Source organism: Balearica regulorum, chromosome 2 (genome assembly GCF_011004875.1).
Source record: "Balearica regulorum gibbericeps isolate bBalReg1 chromosome 2, bBalReg1.pri, whole genome shotgun sequence".
Lineage (NCBI taxonomy): Eukaryota > Metazoa > Chordata > Aves > Gruiformes > Gruidae > Balearica > Balearica regulorum.
In genome coordinates, this window is record NC_046185.1 from 149,033,924 (window position 1) to 149,053,815 (window position 19,892).

At 36.4% G+C, this 19,892-nt stretch overlaps 1 protein-coding gene across 8 annotated transcripts in view; it reads right to left on the reverse strand.

Moving 5' to 3' along the window:
* The window catches only part of ARHGAP21 (Rho GTPase activating protein 21), a 117,563-nt gene that overhangs the window by 36,867 nt on the left and 60,804 nt on the right, over positions 1–19,892 (reverse strand). For all 8 annotated transcript variants that reach the window (XM_075746364.1, XM_075746363.1, XM_075746360.1 and 5 more), the window contains 3 exons: positions 12,798–12,890; positions 8,807–8,885; positions 3,591–3,645 (listed from right to left, as the gene is read on the reverse strand). In XM_075746364.1, the coding sequence (XP_075602479.1) occupies positions 3,591–3,645; positions 8,807–8,885; positions 12,798–12,890 (227 nt within the window). The remainder of the gene's footprint in view (positions 1–3,590; positions 3,646–8,806; positions 8,886–12,797; positions 12,891–19,892) is intronic.

The following is a 19,892-nucleotide window of genomic DNA, read 5'->3' on the forward strand; positions in this document are numbered from 1 at the left end:
GATCGTATGAAAGATGACATTTTAAAAGTGCTATTTTCAAGTGCCTGATACTTAAAAATGCAATGCTTTGTAAGCCATACTCTTCTTTACATACACAAGGAATTATTAGCAAACAAGCAAATTCCAACATGAACACACCTCAAAAAAAGGTCAAAAAATCCTGCATGCTAAGGACACCCCAACACATACACATTAGACACTACAAAGTCTACTGAGAAGAGTCATAATCAGGCTGACCTGTAAGCGGCCTTTGCAATTTCAATTTTCCCTCTCCCTTCTCTCTAGGGAGCACACCTTTACACTGAGTATTTTGTGTAGCACAAAAAGCTTTTGAACAACTGAAAAGTGCCACAATTTGAGCAACTTTTTAGCATTAAATTTATTCTCCAAAGGCTACAAAACAGCAACAATTCCATTAAATACACTTGAGAAAAGGAGCTATATGTAGTCGACCTAAATGTGTCTTCCCATTCATATTAAGTCAGCAGTACTAAAACCTAAAAGATGCCAAAATTCTATCCAAAAAGATTGAGAATGCTACAGAAATTGTATATAGATACATCAAATTTGAGACACTGAGGAGAGTATAATATAGTAATAATAATCATCCTCATGGTCTCAAGATTGTTACATACCTACAAACATTTCAAAATTATAAAAAGGTATTATTTTAAGTAAACTAATCTCAAATTTGAGGAGGAACAAAAAAAATATCCCAACAGATGCGTGGTTGTCAAGTTCAAGTTTTTGTCATGGATAGAGATGTTTTAAACATCCTTTCCCCCATCCCCAAAGAGACATTTCCAAGATCATGCTAGGGAATGAACACGACTGACACCGACGTCACTAATAGCATGTTTTCACATGTAATTCCCTTCTAAGGAAAGAGCATACACATGCCACAGACAGCAGTGACCTATGTTTTGGACCACTTCATTGTTACTATTGATGAATGCTATTTATAAATAGCCAACTAAGGATAGAAACAAGCAACTGTGCTCTTTATATAGTTACCCTAGCAATCAGTCATCACCACATGGAGTAGACTCCCAAGTACTATAAAACTTACCACCACCAGCATCATTCCTGAATATAATGAAACTAGTTCATCCTCATTGCATTAGATAAACCTTTCATTAGCTCCTACCACAATATCCAGTAGTGCTTTGAGCTCTTCTGGTTTTACTGGTATGTTACCAGTATTTAACATCAACACTTTACAATGAGTGATACCATCTGAAGATACTTTCAGTGAAATTTATGACATATGTCAAAGAAAACAACTAAATTCTTTAACAAAATGTAACAACTTAAATAACACAACTTCGGCAACAAAAGTGTAACTTTCTTCTCTATTCATAAGGGCACTGTACCTTACCATTTATTGTTCACTTTGCACTTATACTGACATTACGACTACAGAGATTATTGTTAAGTTTCCACTTACTTATGAGCTGTACTTCATTCAGGAATAAGCATTTGCTCTGAGGTTTATTTCATTTAAACGTAAGATTTCCACAAAAGCTAATACAGCATTAATCACAAAGATAAAAATAGAAAAACAAAACGAAAAAGTACAGTTTCTCAGCTGAAAAAAAAAAGTTACTGTCTTTTCACAGGGAGTGAAAGGAATAACATTCTATACTGTTACTCTGAAAATAGTTTAAACATGAGTGTTCAGCTTTGAGCAAAGTTCTTCACCCTATCTTGTCATGAGAACAGTAGATCCGAAGATTTAAAGACTGAAGATTAATAATCAATCTTCAGAGGAATTGCATAGATTTTTTTTCACCTGACTGAAGGTAGAGTGGTGCATTGTCTGTCAAAAACCTGCTAATTGTTATTTTAGAAGTTATAAGATTTTTTCTTCCTCTGCGGTGGCCTAAAACAGAGAAAACTATAGGCCACAACTGATGACTTCTGTTGTATGATGCATTTTTATGATTTGTGTCTTCACATGTTGCAACTCTGCCATCAAAGACTGACACCTGAAAACATACATACTAAAATACAGACCATAACAGAAGCGCGTGAACAAACTGCAGCTATCAGAAGTCTTTTCCAACAGGCCTGAGTACACTCAATGCTCAGTCTTGTAGACTACAGAAAACATCTGTCTCTTCATGGCTTTCCTCTGGCAGATGCTATGTAGAACTGAGTCCTCAAGACAAGCCTGCTTTTACCCAAACAAATGCATCATAGCATAAGGAGCATAAACTCCTCCATGTTGTATCATAATCGCATACCAACCCAACACAACAGCAAACAAACTGTCAGAACGAACTCATATAAGCTAGAGTAGCAATGCAAAGCATTTTTTGCAAAATGACTCCACCTCTTAAACCTAATCCTCTTTCTCTCTTCAAAAGAAGAGCCTGGAACACAAAATTCGCAACTCTACCACATCTTACAACTCAAAAGAAACTTTTTATTAATGATACCTGGAAATTATTCCCACACACATCTCCAGGTTTTTTTCTAGAACTCCCACAGGCAGATACTTTTTACTCTTTACTCCTCAATCTCCTCCAGGAAAATGACCTTATTTTCTTTTTACTTCTCTAGCCCAAAGGCAAGGTCTTTCTTCCTCATTATCCTGATGAGATGATGTTAATCACTAAGCAATTCCAGAAGGAGTGATCAGCTGTGAGCAGCTGCCCATGCAACTCACAACAAATACTTTTTTTTGCAGAATGTTACCTTTTTCTGTATATCAACTACTCAGAGATTTATTCCATATATAAATGGTAACTATGTCCTGGTTCCAGCTGAGATAGAGTTAATTTTCTTTCTAGTAGCTGGCATAGTGCTGTGTTCTGGATTTAATTTTCCAACTGTTAACCAGAAAATCTACCCTGTTTGTTGTCTTCTCCTTTCCTCTACTTCCAATTAAAACCAAACTAGAACACATCAATACATTAGGTGTTTCTCTAATTCTTCAAAATATGCACTTACAAATCATATTTTATTTACAGCTCTTTTGGACTTACAGACACTAAATGGCAGAGTAATTATCTCACTACGTATGCAGGACTTCAGTTCAAATTAAGAACATATAGGCACTAGTGTAACAAAATATTTACATCAATTACATTTTAAAAATTTGGTAATAACCTTCAGCACATTTATCACCTGGCTTCTTTCCTGGAAATCCACTGACGATTAGTGAGTTATTAACAAAAGCTAATTTTAAGTGCCATATGCTAGTTTTTTAATGATTCCTAACTTCTTTAGAATGAGATAACCTAGTTAAAGAAAGCAATCTAATTCATAAATTCTAACATGAGGAAACTAATCCAAAATATAATAAAACTATAAACACTGTTCTAAGATTATCTTTTTTAAAAAAATACGCTAGAAATGTCATGTGAAGAAGTTATTCTCACCTATATTTGGATTCCTCTGAAATTTCAAGCAAGTTGGAAAAATATCTAAAATTCATGGCAAACAAGTAGAAAATATCTAAGGAGTGACAGAGATATAAATGCTAACTAACTCTTTAATTATTTCCTGGTAGCACAGTTCAAAGCAAGAGCAAGACCTTTTTCTTTAATCAATGTACTGTCTGAATATAAGCTTCATAAACATACCAATTGAAGAATGTCCTCATCTTTTGGCATAACACTAAGCTCCAATATGCTGTCACTGAAAGAAATAGAAAAAAAACACCGCACATGAATTTTTGGAAAAGATTTTCAATTTTTGTTACAAAGATTAACTTCCATAGACCAACACCATTCAAAAACTCCCACACTCAGCTATTCTATCAGATTACTTTATACTACAGAAATAAATACTGATTTTCATTAGAGTCTTAGCAAATAAGAGTAGAACAGAAATCTGACTGAAGAGTACATCTGTGTTCTCAGCAAAACCAGTGTATTAAGCCAACACACTGTCTTTGCCAGTTTTGATTCTTTTTTTCCTTCTGGAGTCCTAAGGTACATTAGTTGTTAGGAGCTTCTCAGACAAAACAAGGTGGCAAAACCGTGAACAAAAGTTAAAATTTCTCTCTTTCTTCCATTTAAAACTAAAGTCTGTGGGAAAGTCATAACCATCATATCATGTGAAGAGTGGGGCAATAGCAAGGCAAGCACTGACTTACACCTTTCACTCCAATCATCTCCCAGCAAAATCAACTTAAACATATTTAATCAGCCAGACGACATCTGAAATATGGATGAAAAACACTTGCCATAAGAACTGAGTTTGTCAATCTGAATTGCTAAAACAAAAACCAGCAGCAGCATAAAGATCCATGAATCCAGATAGTTCAATCAATATAATTTAAATACAGGCAAAATCAGGACACTGAATGTATAATGTATCGGTTATCCAGAGTCAAATATTGTAAAACAGTGAAACCCACAGTTAATATCCACCACAAAAAAAAGTATTTTCACAAGAGAGAAGTATATGCTTGTAACACTGGATATAGAACATCTGAATTCATTATCTCATCTGAGAGAGAGGAATACTCTGTTCACATTCATTAAATGTAACCTGGAACAGGTACAGAGAAGGACTGTGAAAGAGACGGCTTGTGCAGACTATTTTAACTAGGCTCACAAAAAAGAAAATGAAGAGATTATGACTTACTTAGAAATCTCACGTTACATGTCACAAGGAGAAAAGGTATTTAAACAAACTGACCAATACCAGCACCAGAAAAAAAAAAGCATATAATCTAACTGGATGTATCAGACTGGAAATCTGTACTGGTCTGTATCTGTACTGGTCAGTACAACGCATTTGCTGAGAAAAGACAAAACCAGCGCAGAGATGGGCCACCAAATTCAGGGCACACAGAACAGCCCAGGACATCACCGAGAACCACCTCGGTTTCTTATTTCTGCAGAAAGGAGAGTCATCTTCTCAAACACGTAAGGTGTGATTTATTATGCTATCTTATATGAAAAATGTTTTTATTCTGTGGTTCCTTTTCCATTTGTTAGTGACCGCAGACATAAGGCTGCATTCCAAAATAGCAGGAGTAAGAGTATTTGGTTTCACAACCTTCTTAAACCATTATTCATTTTGGAAAAAAGTGTTCTCCAAGCAGCATAAATTAGTTTTAAAACCAAAGATCAGCAGTGATAGATTTAAGTTTTTCAAGTCTATGCACAGGTAGGAAAAAAATAAGTCTTCAGAAGACTTTTAAAGATTTTTCCGAATATTGAATTTTAAGAAACACAAAAGTATTGAATTATGTGCATTTACGATAGCATTTCCCATTTTGACTGAATGCATAAACAGCAAAACTATTTAAAATGATGTTTTAAAAGTGGTGTCATCAGAAATTGACGGTCACCTAAACTCCTTTGTATGGATATTAAACTATTTAGCAGTTGTAAAACAAAAAGAATATAAAAGGGATACCACGGCTTGAGGCATTTCCAATGAAGTGCTCAGATTTCATTTCTACGTGCAGGTAGCATGTATGTGTAAATTGTATTAGGCAACTTATGGTTTGAAAATAATTAATGCTTATTTGCAGGATGAAGATTTGGAAGTTAAAAATATGATAAATAGCATTGTTCCTCTTCAAGTACTTTTAATATAAAGTTTTCTACTGTTGGACAACCTGGTCTAGTGGAGGGTGCCCCTGCCCATGGCAGGACAGTTGGAACTAGAGGATCTTTGAGGTCCCTTCCAACCCAAACCATTTTATGATTCTATGACTTGTAATTAGATACAGAATAAACTATTCTCTTATACAAGTATTTTGTGTCCTTTTTTTTTAAAAAAAAAAAAAAAAAAAAAAAGAAAGGCATTAAATCCATTTACAGTTTAACACCTTTTTTAGTAGACATCCAAAAGAGGAAAGGGTTCACACATTTTGAGAGTCAAATTTAAATTTATTGACTCAAACTAAAGTACTATGATGCACTGTCATCATAAAGACTTTTGATGTATTATTTTGTATTAATGAAACAAATTCAGTAGCTAAACTCTGTACGTTTCTGAGTAATGCCAACACTTTCAAGAATTTGCAAAGAGAAACAAGTGTAATAGACTTAATCATTCACATTCCCCACAATTAAAAAGAAAAAGTTAGGAATAAGAATCTGTTTGTTGTTTTATTTAGAATCACAAATAATTTACGGAGTTTACATTAGTAATCAACACATCTCCAAGTTGGTCATGTAAACAGATGAGAATAAATTCTTAATTGACCAAACTAACAACTATTGGTAAAGCATAGGAAACCTAGACTTAAAAGTGATCTCATGACTAATCTTACAGGACCGTTATTTCTAGCAACTCTTTTGACGTGTGCCCTTCACCTTACAGAGGAAATAATCAGTGTAAGTTTACCTTTGTTATCTCCAACCAGAGTAAAATAGATAATGTTCTAGACACAGCCTGAAACTGTTCTGAGAAGAATACAAAACTTGGCTGAATTATATCCCATCCATAAGTCCCACTGGAATTTATGGAGATCATTTCATTTAAGACAGCTAAATTCTGATGTCTGCAGCATTACATAATGAGGACAAACAGCTACAATTGAACAACTTCCTAGAAAAATAATGAGCAGCTATGGGAATGGAGCTGCAGGAGTAATCTAATTCAAAAATCTGTAAATCCAAACTGAGTTTCACTGCAAAACAGCTGAATGGCGAGGGGGGGACTTTTTCTTTAGAGGTAAGAGTGGATAAAATGTGTTGTATCCTTAAAAACTGCTCTGAAGATGATCAGAAAAATAACAAAAGAATAAGCACTTACAGTCAGCAATATGTTTGAAAGGGTAATTAAAAACAGTAATTAAAAATACAGTGATTAAAATGTCTAGAAAACCATCAAACAACATACTGGGACTATAAATGAAACTGTCTTTAGTCATAAGTAAAGGAGATTTCAATTGACAAGTTACACTTTCAAAAGGCCTTTCAGCAAGCTGTGTGCACAAAGCCTACTAAAGAAACTAAGGTGTGCTGGATGACAGATTAGCTAAGACACAAAACAGAGCAAGAACTGTGTCACTGGGTATTTTTAATATGAAGAGTTTAAGTACATTCAAAAGCAAACTTGTGCAAGACCAACATATCAAGAACTATTAAATCAAGTGATGCAGATAAAACCTTTGGTTCAGCAAGTTCCTAAACCAGAGATTTCTGGAAAGTGGGCTAGTATTATCTGACCAAATCTATACTTTCAGTGTTTTCATAGTCTTCTAAGAATCTGTTACAGGATATTATCAGGCAGGATGCTGACATAAACAGACCACCCGTCTGACCCAGGATGGCTATGCTGATGCAAGAATGGCATGCCAAAGCAAGAAGCATACACCATAATGTAATTTTACTTGCCATGAAATGGCAACACAAACCGTCCTGAGCTCAAAAACACTGTTTTCAAGCAAAGAATGAGAGAAAGTTCATTCTTTAGTCCTATGAGAAGCATTGCCTGTAAGCTACAAGGAAGATACGTCTGGTCTGGAGTCCGAGTTCTCTTTATGGATCAGAATTAATATTAATCTGTTTATCTTAAGAGGTTCAGGTGAAGACTTCCTGATAGTTATACTTCCTATATAAAACACTTGAGGATACGTATGATCTTTTGTTACAATCTTCTGTAATGTACGCATTGAGGTCAAAGACAACAAATTGTTCACCTCTCCTAACTACAACCAGCATCCCTTCATCTGCACACTCATAGAAATTAGGGGGACAGATGCAGCAGAGTGCTATACCATTCCTGGTTGCACTAGATAATCACTGATAAGACCTTGTTCAGGTGTCCCTGCTTTATCCACCGTGGGCAGGGGTTGCATTCTGCTGGGACAGTTTGCTACTTACACTCACAGGGCTGAAAATAAAGCTTTATTCACAGGCAGACCTGGAGTTAAGAATCTCTGACCCCATAGGCCACTGGAAGATATGACTGGTGTCTCTCTTTTTTGGATTACGGTAAGAGATTTCATTGACTGATGTACCTGTTGGGCATGTAATGTCCTGTGTCTTTGGTATACACTATTGTATAGTATTTCTGCCTGCAAAAATACAAAATGAAAAAAAAAAAAAAGATAGATGGCTAGTGTTATCTCCAGTAAAGGTTACAAAAAAGTAAGATTCCACCTTTCCAGCTCTTGTACAGAAAATACTAATGACACAAAATGCATTTCAGTCTACCTTGCCCATCATACCTTTGAACAGAGTTTTGTTTCAGAGTTTCAAAAAAACCCCAAAAACCCTGTGATATATTTTGAATGAAATTTTGAATAAGGACTCCACTGAAATAGGAAGATCAGGATCTTATTTTTCCTACTTCTAACTGAAAGCATAACTAAGTTTTAACGCATGAAGAGTCACTAAAAATAGAATATGACATGTGAGTTGTATTTAGAAAACATGTTTCCATGCTGATCATAATATATCTTTTTTCCACATAACTCATTATTATGTTGGAAACTTGTTGCTATAGAACAGAAATTGACACTAAGAAAACTAAAAATGGAGGCAGATATGAGACATGAAAACTAGTATCTAGATTCACGTATGGACATGACTTAACAAGCCCTTGTGAATTGCAGGAGCAGCAAATACTACCATTTCCTCAACTCTGTGCAAGATTCATAACTTGCTGCAAAATAGAGGAAAGCCAAGATGTACTGCAGATGTTTTGTAGGTGGGCACTAACATAACATTATTCCTTTACCAGATATGCTGATTTCTAGTTCTCAGATCTCATAAGCAAAGCAGATTTAAAGATAATTTAAAGGTATGACAACTTCTTCAGAATGACTATAGGTGGTCATTTCCTGCTTAGTAAAAAAGTGTGGCACAATTAAATAAAATCTTACCTGTTCTGTATTAAAGCAATGACTTGAGAATATGTCTTCCCAATAACACTTTCTCCATTGACTTTTATAATTCTGTCACCTGTAAAGGGAAAAGTTATACTTTAATTTTTATAGACATTTTGAGATGATTTTTATTTTGTACTTCTGTATCTCACAATATGTTAAATTCCAGGTCAGCCGTCTTTAAAAATGAAAAAAGAAAATAAAAGATGCACAATACAGCTACATGTAACCATATACAGGATGCCAAGTTTCCACCCTCTTCTCAGCACATTTTCAGATGTGGTATCTTATTCTAAGCTTCCAAATGAATCACCTAGAAACTCACAAAAACCACAAGCAGGTGTAAGCTGTACCAGAGGCTTAACTAAGTATCCCATCTTCAAAATAAAGCTTTTTGATGCATGGTAGCACATTCTAACAACTCTACCCAATTCTTAAGTTAATGTGACATTTCATTCCAGCACTTAAAGTTTAGTTTTGTTTTGAGGTTAATTCAGAACACTGTAAGGTGTACCTGTGCAAATCTTTAACAGCAGCAAATACTGCACTTCTGTACTACTTCCTTCTGAGAAATAAAGAACAAACATTTTGAAAGGCTCCAGTTTCCTCCTTCCTCAGAATAATGTGGGTTGTTTCCAAGACATTACTGTCTCTTCAATGCATCTTGCACAGTGTAACGGGTTATTTCTTATCCACATAGATCCATCTTTAGACCTAACATCACTTTTATCAGATTTCTCCAAATAGTTTGTTGCACCTTCCTCATTAAGACCTTCATATACTCTCATAAATTAAGTGGCAAATATGTAATGTAGAGCTATTTTCAGCTTTTGATGAAAAACCCATCCCATTCCTTCACCAAAAATGGTATTTAAATCATCTCTGATCAGAAAAGCAAAAAGGTAGCTTGAATTTATTAATGAGGAGAAAATGGTCTAAAGCATTACAGGTAGGGAGCTTCGGAAAGCTGCTGGAGAAAGAACAACAGAAAGCTGGGACCTATGCAAAGTGAGCCAAAGGGAATGGCTTTTCCAACACCGCTTTAGAAAGTGAAAGCCCTTTTTATGTTTCTGGCATGAAATCAAAGCAAGGAAAAAGCTGTTCACTCTGAATACTCAGCCTGACTTGGTGGCAATAACCCTCTAAATGCTCGTGCTCTGTGGAGGTCCCCTACAGGCCACAGGGATTTCCAGACTTACCAAATCATATGGATCCGCTGACTTTTTTAATTTGGTCTGCACACACCATGTAAGATCATGCAAATAAATTGATGTGATATTTTCAAAAGTTTATATATGCCCTTTTATCAGCTGGTTATTGCCCTTTTCCTCACCTGAAAGAGTTTTGTCTCTTGCTTCCTAAGTGATGAAAGAAAGGTTGGTGGCAACATTTAATGGCTGCTAGCAACCCACATGACTGATAGGCATCTGTGATGGATAGCAAACCCTATACCACTGTTGCATACACATAGACACCTCACGCAATTAGGCTGAGAAACTGGACTTTCAAGAAAACAGAAGTTAATTGTGAAACGATTATCACACCAAAATAAATTCTTTCCAAAAGTTGCAGGAAAAACAGTATAGTTTGTGCCAAAAATATATTTACAAGCTCTGAACCCTGTCCTGCTAGGTCGCATGGCAAGACTTCCTCAGAACACACTAGATCCTTCTCTGGAACTTAAAACTGGCTTTTTTCCAGGCTGTTTCAGAACTTGCCCACAGATGTAGATCTTGACTCCGAATTCCCACTAAAATCTGTAATTAGGAGTATCTTTAAAGTCAGTCATATCATCTTATCTATTCTTGTGCAGTTTTTATTTTTCAAAGAAAAAGACTAGGTTACACATAGCAGTGAAGCAAGCCTATCTGAAGCATGCGTACAATGAACCTGCCACAAAAATCAGGCAGGACACACTGCAGAACTGGTTATATGAAGTGGGCACAGGCAACTCCACAAAATACAGCTTTGCTCAGTTTCAGGTACATATAAAGGGGAAGGCCAGTAACTGTAGTGCAAAAAAAGGGTACAGAAGCCTGAAGGCTTTATCTAATAGTGCTCTATCAATCCGGCGGCCTATTAAATACCTTTGATGAAACTAAAAATTAATCTGAATACATTTAAATTATGTCCCTTCCCACACACATTTTAGTTCTTTAAATTCTCACATATACTTAAGTGACAGCATGAAAATCAAGACATGGGAAACGTGTATCTGTTTTGGCTGCCTGTATTTCAGTATTTCTAAAATACTTATGTTTGGAACTCACAGATGCTCTTTTTTAATAAAATGCCTTTGAGTTTAAATATGGGAAGTATGATCTTTCTAACTCTAATAAAGATAATTTTACAGGAGTATTCAAAAATACTCAGAATAAATTGTCTTACATTTAAGATATTGTAACCTATTCCTCAAATTTCCAAAAGTATTCCAAGCTTTCTGGTGAGTAGCAGCCAGGTAGGCTCCTGAAACAGAGCTCATTGATTCTGGGTAACTAAGCTTTGGTTGAGACTGCCAGTATTAGAAAGGACTCTGCAGCAGTGAAATAAGAATTGACAAACATAACTACCTAAACTCATACTAGATTTTTGAGTATTTTCTTTTCATTAGTGTGACCATGAAACAAAGTCAAGTTAAATTACTAAAATAAATAAATAAAAAATACAGTTGATTCTACAAAGTAAGAAATGTATACAATGTCTGTATCAGAGGTTAAGAAATCTACCTTGCTGATCATTCCCTGAGTGTTTTATAATATAATTTCAAGATAGAGATACGGTAATATATTTCACCCTAAAGTTTTAAACAAGAAATAGTGGCATGACCTAATTAGATATCACTGCTATCAGCAGTGTGCTTAAGAAGAATATTCTGGTAATTTTAAAATGTATTTTCTCATTTATTTTCTGTTCTTTATTCTGGGCTCCTAAAAATCTCTTCTATGCCTAAAAATACAATATTCTCTACAGATTTCATCTCTTTCAATTTGGCAAACACTGAACAGAGTAGAAATTAACATGGACCTCTGTACAATTTCAACATATGCTGCTCTTTATCAAGCCAAAACATTTCTTTATATAATAGTATTAAAATAATGCCAAAGTATCCCTTCCCTGAATAACTACATAAGGAGGAGTTAAAGAAAAATGCCTTATTCTGTACAAGTAGGATCTAGTACTGTTTTTAAATTGCTGTCATCCCAGAATCTTTGCATTTCTTTAGGAAGAAACAAAAATTATTCTGTTCTAGTCAAATGCTTGTAAAAAACTGTTTTCAAAAGAAAATATCAACATCCCACTAGCAACACACAGTCCTTTCATAGAACATATGCTTTCCCACATTTGTAAGAACACAAACCTGTGTTTGTAGTGTGTCCTGGCTTCGGTGGTATCCAACTACGTAACTTACTGTTTTAACGTTTATAAGACTTCCCGTTCTAATATAGCTTTTGTTTTTTCCTTCGACACTTAAGTAAAGGTGTGACAAAGTTCCTGGCACTTCACAAAAAACATGCTTTCTCCTCTCCAGTTTGATTAAATCAAACAACTGAACAAAATTTGGTAAGAAGAGATAGATTTGGATTGTTTTCATTTAATTTAAAGGAGGTAGAATAATTTAAAGGACAAAAACCTGAATGTTTTGAGGTTTGCCACAAAGCACAAGAAACAGGAACTTACAGGTACAATTTTCCTCCCTTTTCTCTTTCTCCTCACGTATTTTATCATATACTTGTTCTTACTTTTTTGGATAATAATACAAACAGACTAAGACTTTAATGACTGAATATATTTTATATAGCACCTCCTGAGGGAAGACAGTGGTGCTTTTGAGATGAAAAACACCGGAGGACAATTTAAAAGAGAGGTTTCGAACTTCTGAAGGAAAGAACAATGTTTAAATGGAAGGTAGAACTACATGTAGAAGTTTAAATCATGTATTTTACATCATGTACACAAACATGCTATTGGTGTTATAAAAGAACAGTACCTGTGCATAGTCCAGCTTCAAAAGCAGGTCCACCCTCTTTAACTTGTTTAACGAATATCGTATCCATTGGCTCCAGTCTATTTCTTTGTTTTCCTGAGAAAGAAAGAATATTTCTTAAAAGCATCTAATTATACAGCATTACCATGCTTGTACTTTAAGAACTGTTTTGAAATGTAATCCTGCCATGTTCATCACTACATTAAATATTCAAGCTCAGTTTAGGATGAGGGAAGGGAGACTAGGAGTCCTAAAGGCAGCATTTTGTTTGGCTACGCTAAAGATCTTTTACATGTCTGAGGAATAAAAGAAAAGGGGAGGGGGGTGGAGAAAGAGATGCATCTCAAACAAACTTGCGAGTATGTCCCAGTCAGTGGTATTTTCAGGTTCATTTCATCATCTCATTGCTACTTCATCCTCATGCTGATGCCTGTACTATTCAGTAAGAATTACCCCTTCCTCTTCTAGATTGCTCTCTTGCATAAGATACAAAGCCAGACAGACAAAGTAAGAATTGGTAGTACAAACTGAAAAATAGAATTTTTAAATCTTTCCTTAGATGAAAAAAAAAGTTTATTTATAGTCCCCATGGAACGATAACTGATTTTCTAACAGTATTTTTCAGATGCTCCAAGATGAAGTCTAAAGTTTTCTTGAAAATTTATCAAAATTCAAAAAGCAATGTATAATTCAAAGTAAATTATAATGTCTGCACATACTGTATGTATCCATATATACATAACAAACACAGAAGTTAACCTATAGCAGTTAGAAACCATAACACTTGTTTCTTCTTACCTTCTCAGTACACACTTAATTTCTATGCTTCCAGAAATACAGGTACTTTGTGCTTTTACGTGCATGCCACCAAAGCTAAGTAATTCTTAGTTGAAGTAGCCACTTATTCCAAATACCAAGATGCGGGGTGGGGGAGAACGGCAGAACCTCAAAGGTTACATCCAGACAAGCTTCTGTGGTGCCCATGCTATCTTTAACAGCCTCCATCCCTCCCAACTCTATCACCAGTTACTACCCTCGTACCACACTCTCAGCTGGGGAAACACCACCCTTTGGAGGCTGTGTGATGAGCCAGCCTGGGGAACTGACGTGGATTGAAAATAAGGTGGATCAGGGTTCCAGTTTACCAGAAAACCCTGGCATATTGGAAAGGGTGGTATAAACTGCAGAAAAAGCAGGAGAGAATAAAGGGATTGCTTAAAACTGGCACTGCTGGTAAAAGAAATGCTCCTTGAAAATGGAGATTAGATTCTAATCACTTCTTTAGTGACTAATCGTTGACTTAGGCACAAATGGCACTGCTTTTGGAAGTACTTTTGCTACAGCTTTAAATATCCCACTGGGCCATGTTTACTAAGCCACAGCATTATTTATTGAATATAAAAAGGTGCCTCCCTTACCCTTTTTGGTTCAGTTTCCATATGGGAAAAGCTCATTATTTGAAGAATTTTAATAAATTACACAAAACCTGACTTCACTCTGACTCTGATTCACATTTTTCAAATAAAGTTTTAGCCCAATACCTTCACTCTGCAGACCCTCACAGTGTCCTGTCATTTTACCACAAAACACTTGAACCAAATGGTTTACTCATATGGCTCTAAATGGTTTCTCAAAATAACTCCAGATTGGTAGAATTAAAAAAAAAAGCTGATTTGATAGAATCGGATAACTACTATATACAAAGCAACTGAATTATAATTCAAGAAACTCCAGCTGGCAGCTCAGTCCCCAAGTACATTAAAATTTGATTAGCAGGACACAGCTACAAGACATACAAAATGCTCTTTGTGAACCAAAGCTATTATCTGTCATTTTTAATCTGCTGATTTAAATAGACACTGACCACATGACGGGTCTTGTCCTTTAAGAGGCAGTAATGTTTCAGCAAGTTTCTACAAGTTCCAAGAATAATTTACTCAGATGCCACGAACAAAAGGTTGCTTCAACCACTTATAAGAGCAAAGTTAAGAGTATGACCTTTGATAGGACCACCAAACATCCTTCCTAGTGTTGTCACTTCATCCTCTACTGAAGAGATTTACAATCCCAAAAGTGGAAATAAAAATAAAAATAATTGAGCTTCTATGACTCAATTTAATTTATAACGCTTAATAGCGGATACTTCCAACCCAACACCAAGGGTCTACCGCAGCTTCCTCTATAAAATGCTCATCAAAAAATGTTAGTGGCCTACTGCTAGTTCACTTAACACTCAAATGCTACCTTATGCCTTGTCCATACCTGAACACACAAAAGCAAGAGGTTAAGCAGATAAGGTTACTCCCATTCAATATCCAACACAGAATACCTTTAATAAACTTCTTCCTAAAAAAAAAAGTGAACCACCACCCTAAAGACAGAGATTGATTCAGGGACAAAAAATTATGACAAAAGGTTTGAAGTGTTGTTTACATTTGCAGGTTCATTTGACAGCTCAATAATATCCAAGTGAATCCAAAATACAAGTGAAGATGAGAAGGAAACCTAAGACTCCCAAGCTTTGGCAGATGAATACCTGCTCTTCATTGCTCCTTGGTCTTTTACATACTTGGATACAACTCAAAATTTCTTTCCATCAGTAACATATAAATGAACTTCCTTGAACAAGTAGTCTCAAAGAGTATGTTTGTATTTTGAGTTTGAAATTCAAGCAAAGCTAAACTATTTTCTGACAGTATGTGCTAATGATACTTTCTTAGACCAACAGAGGGGGAATAAATGTTGTAGATTACATCATTACAGAAATATATTCTGATTAAAATGGGTAATCTAATAACTTACCTCATGTCTCAAAATTTAACAATCACTACACTTCAATTTAATTGTGCCTAAATCTCCATTGGGTCCTGTCTGCACTCAATCATCAGGCAAAAGCAAGATGCTGTCCAAAATGTGAGCCTAAACTTCCCTCCTTTCAAAGTCCACCATCTAGAGCAGATTATCACAGTGGAACTTTTACACTAAGTTCTGCAGTCCTGCACTACATAGTGTCAGACCAAATTCACAATTTTCCTTTCTAATATTGAAATGTCTAATTTTTTTTGAGCACTCCAGCAATTCCTTACAAGGAGATACAGCAAAGAACAGTAAAGCTGCTCACGTTACTAGTCTGTCAGACATGAAGCCTTATTGCACCCTTCCCAGGCACAAGTAAAATTGGGAGAGGAGCGGCTGGAAAGCAGCCCTAAAGAAAGGGATCTGGGCATGCTGGCTCATACTGAGCCTGCAACATGCCCTGGCAGCCAAGAAGACAAATGTGTCCAGAGGAGGGCAAAGCTGATGAAAGGGCTAGAAGGAATGTCAGAAGCAGCTGAGGACTTTGAGCTTGTCTAGTTTGGTGAAGAGGAGGTTGAAGGGTGACCTCATCACGCTCTACAGCTTCCTGAGGAGGGGACGTGGAGAGGGAGGTGCTGAGCTCTTCTCCATGGGATCCAGTGATAGGACACATGGGAATGGTTCAAAGCTGTGTCAGGGGAAGTACAGACTAGACATTAGGAAGCATTTCTTTACCAAGAAGGTGGTCAGACACTGGAACAGGCTTCCTAGAGAGGTGGTCAATGCCCCAAGTCTGTCAGTGTTTAAGAGGCATCTGGGCAATGCCCTTAATGTTTTTTAACTTTTGCTCAGACCTGAATTGGTCGGCAGTTGGACTAAATGATCGTTGTACATCACCCCCAATTTCTATTCTATTTGCCAGTGCTTTTCCAGTGCTCATTACTGCATACTACTTTGCCTCCTCCCTCCACCTCTATACTTTTGTAAACAACCTTATAATTAAGCATAACATTGCAGGCTACCAGCAAATAAGACAATTTCTACCAAATCTTCCAACTGCAAGTGAAAAACAAGACATCACGTGCACACAAAGAACAGGCAACAGCGTGAGCTGCCAGGAACACACTCACACATGCAAGGAAGCAGTGCAGATGAAAAGCACAACTTCCGTGAAAAAGAATTTCATATTTACTTCATTTCTCCACAAGTGTAGCTATAAACAGAGATGCAGTCTTACATAAGGGCAATAAAAGAAACCGAAGCATATAAGGTTGCTAAGCACACAAGTTACCTGAGCAGAAACTGAAACACAGTCCCTAAGGATAACATTGTCCTTTCTTTATCAGTCTTGTAAGCACACAAAAATCTCCAGCAAGAGTAAATGGTCACCACTCAGGATAAATTAAAACTCGTACGTTATTGTCCAGGCAGTGATGTAGTTTTACTAACAGAGTGACTAAAATACTCCTTGCAGTGCAACCACTCCCCTAAGTGATGCTATTCAAATAAAAGTGTAACTTCAGAGAAGGCAAATTAGTGCCTGAACTTTCACTTCAGAGATTCGGTATCATTGGAAATAAGGAAATAAAAACGAATCACCCAGTATATAGAAGGCTCAATGCAAAAATTCACTGGCTTAAACAAGGATAGTAAGGAATCAGAGCAGTCTTTATAATGAAGTCCTTAGTCTAAACAACTGAAGTTAAGTAGTCTGAAGAACAAACACCTGTAATCAACTGCAAGACAAAACCAGAAAAGCAGTTTATTGGAAAAAGATTTTTCCTAACATACACATTTTTCATAACTGTATGCAAATCTCCTAATTAGTCAATTTTCAACCAAAAAATACTAATTGCTACCTTCAATAGCCAGTGAGATCAAAGTAGAATCTACAGAATTGTTTCAACTGTTGTTCAAATTAATGTCAAATAAAATTAAAACCTTTCTTCATAATACATATATTTATCATCATTTAGGATCTAACCTTTATACTGCTTGGATCTACGCTGAGACTACAAGCCATGATAGGGGAAAGTAAGTTTCCCACTGTAAAGTTACAAGGAAGCTTTCCTGATAGATGTTTGAGATGCCAGAAGTGGCAGAGGGGAGTATACTGCACTGGCACAGCCGCCTGATTTGCAAAATAATAAACTTCTTACGCTCTCTCTCCCTGATAAAAGGGAATATTAAAAAAAAAAAATACTGAATTAAGAGTTGCTAACATTTATAATTGACTTACATTTGGGGGGTGTACGTCTCTCAGAGCAAGCCTCCTAGCTCCCCTAAATTTGACATAGAAATTAATTTTATCCAGGTGCCAATTCTAGCTTAATCCCCTAAAATGCTGTTTTGGAATACAACTGCTACAAGGAACATAACTAGTATTATATCAAATCCAGTAAACCTGAGTTAGTTTTTAAGCTACTCTTTGCAGACCAGACAGTATTACTGTACTATTCTGCAATTCATCTAGAAAATGACATGGCAGAAATTATATTATCAGACCTACCAACACACTACAAGATAGCAACAAGCACATCACTTCTCTATAGTCATTAACCTTCTGATATAAAGCACAGTCAGATAGAAACATCTGAGTCATAAAGACTACATAAAGAACACCTCTCTGACAAAGAGCCTTTACATTTTCAAGAGGAAAAAAACCAACCCAGAAGAAACAAAACAAAAAACCCCACACCAAAGTGCTATTGCTGACATAGCTCTTCCTTTCTTTTTGACATGCAGAGCACAAACCTGCAAGTTTTTTGGGACACAGTATAATACATGCTTTCCTTACAAAGTCTCTCCTAAGAATCCACTGCTTAAAAACATGCCATTTCTCCTCTTCCTAGAGGAAAAAAAGGAAAAATGTATTTCACTCAGGGCAGCTGAACAGTGCTTCGAAATCCTCGTAACACAGGGACTGAATAAAGACTATGGAGTTTTGTTAACCTTACGCAGAATATTTTTACTCCTGGCCCTACGCTCAGCAGACAGCAAGAGTGACTCATTTTTATACTGAAGAATCACTAGCCCTGTGAAAAACCTCAAATTATTAAATTAAGACAGGCTCTTATCTACATCTTTCTCTGACTCAAAAGGAATGCTCCTCCCTCTTGAAGATCTCTACAAGTACGCTTTTGGATATCCAAGGCATTTGCACCCCGTTGGTTCAACAATACTGAGTGGCACTGATTCTAGGGACACCTTTCAGGCAAAGGGAGGAGAAATATGTACAGCTACAGTGGGACAAATGCTTCTACACGATTACTGAATCAAAAACCTGCTAATCATTTCCCAAGCTACTCAATATGAGATTGTTGAAAGTACAGCAGAACTTACATTTATTAACAGAGATTTCATTTAATTAAATATAAATCATAAAACTGTCAGGATTACATTTAACTGAGAGAGTCCAACTAAAGACAATTCTGGATTTTATAATCTGCAAACTGAATTTCATACATAGTAAGCATTTCTTCACTAGGAATGCATTGAAGAAAAGGAGCCCAAAGGTCCCAGCCCAGTCCTGCCCCAGAGCTTATTTCACCCACTATCAAACACAAATTAACTCAAATAAAAACCACTGAGCAAAACACAGTGCCAAGGAGAAGCCTCTAAAAGAGGATGATAACAAGTAAAATAGCTCTGTTGAGTCATTTAGCAGAGAAACACCTGGCATTCAACTCTGCAATACAAAAAAAATACATTCTGTTATTCTTCAAAGCATCTCTGGAATTTTGATTAGGCAACCTAAAAGATCAGAGTCATAGAATCACTTAGGCTGGAAAAGACCTTTAAGATCATCAAGTCCAACTGTTAACCTAGCACTGCCAAGTCCACCACTAAACCATGTCCCTCAGCACCACATCTACCCATCTTTTAAACACCTCCAGGGATGGTGACTCAACCACTTCCCTGGGCAGCCTGTTCCAGTGACTGACAACCCTTTCAGTGAAGAAATTTTCCCTAATATCCAGTCTAAACCTCCCCTGGTGCAACTTGAGGACATTTCCTCTTGTCATATCACTTCTTACTTGGGAGAAGAGACCAACCCCCACCTGGCTACAACCTCCTTTCAGGTAGGTGAAGAGAGCAATAAAGTCTCCCCTCAGCCTCCTTTTCTCCAGAGTAAACAACCCCAGTTCCCTCAGCCACTCCTCATAAGACTTGTGCTCTAGACCCTTCACCAGCTTCATTGCTCTTCTTTGGACACCTCAATGTCTTTCTTGTAGTGAGGGCCCCAAAACTGAACACAGTACTCGAGGTGCGGCCTCACCAGTGCCTGGTACAGGGCGACGA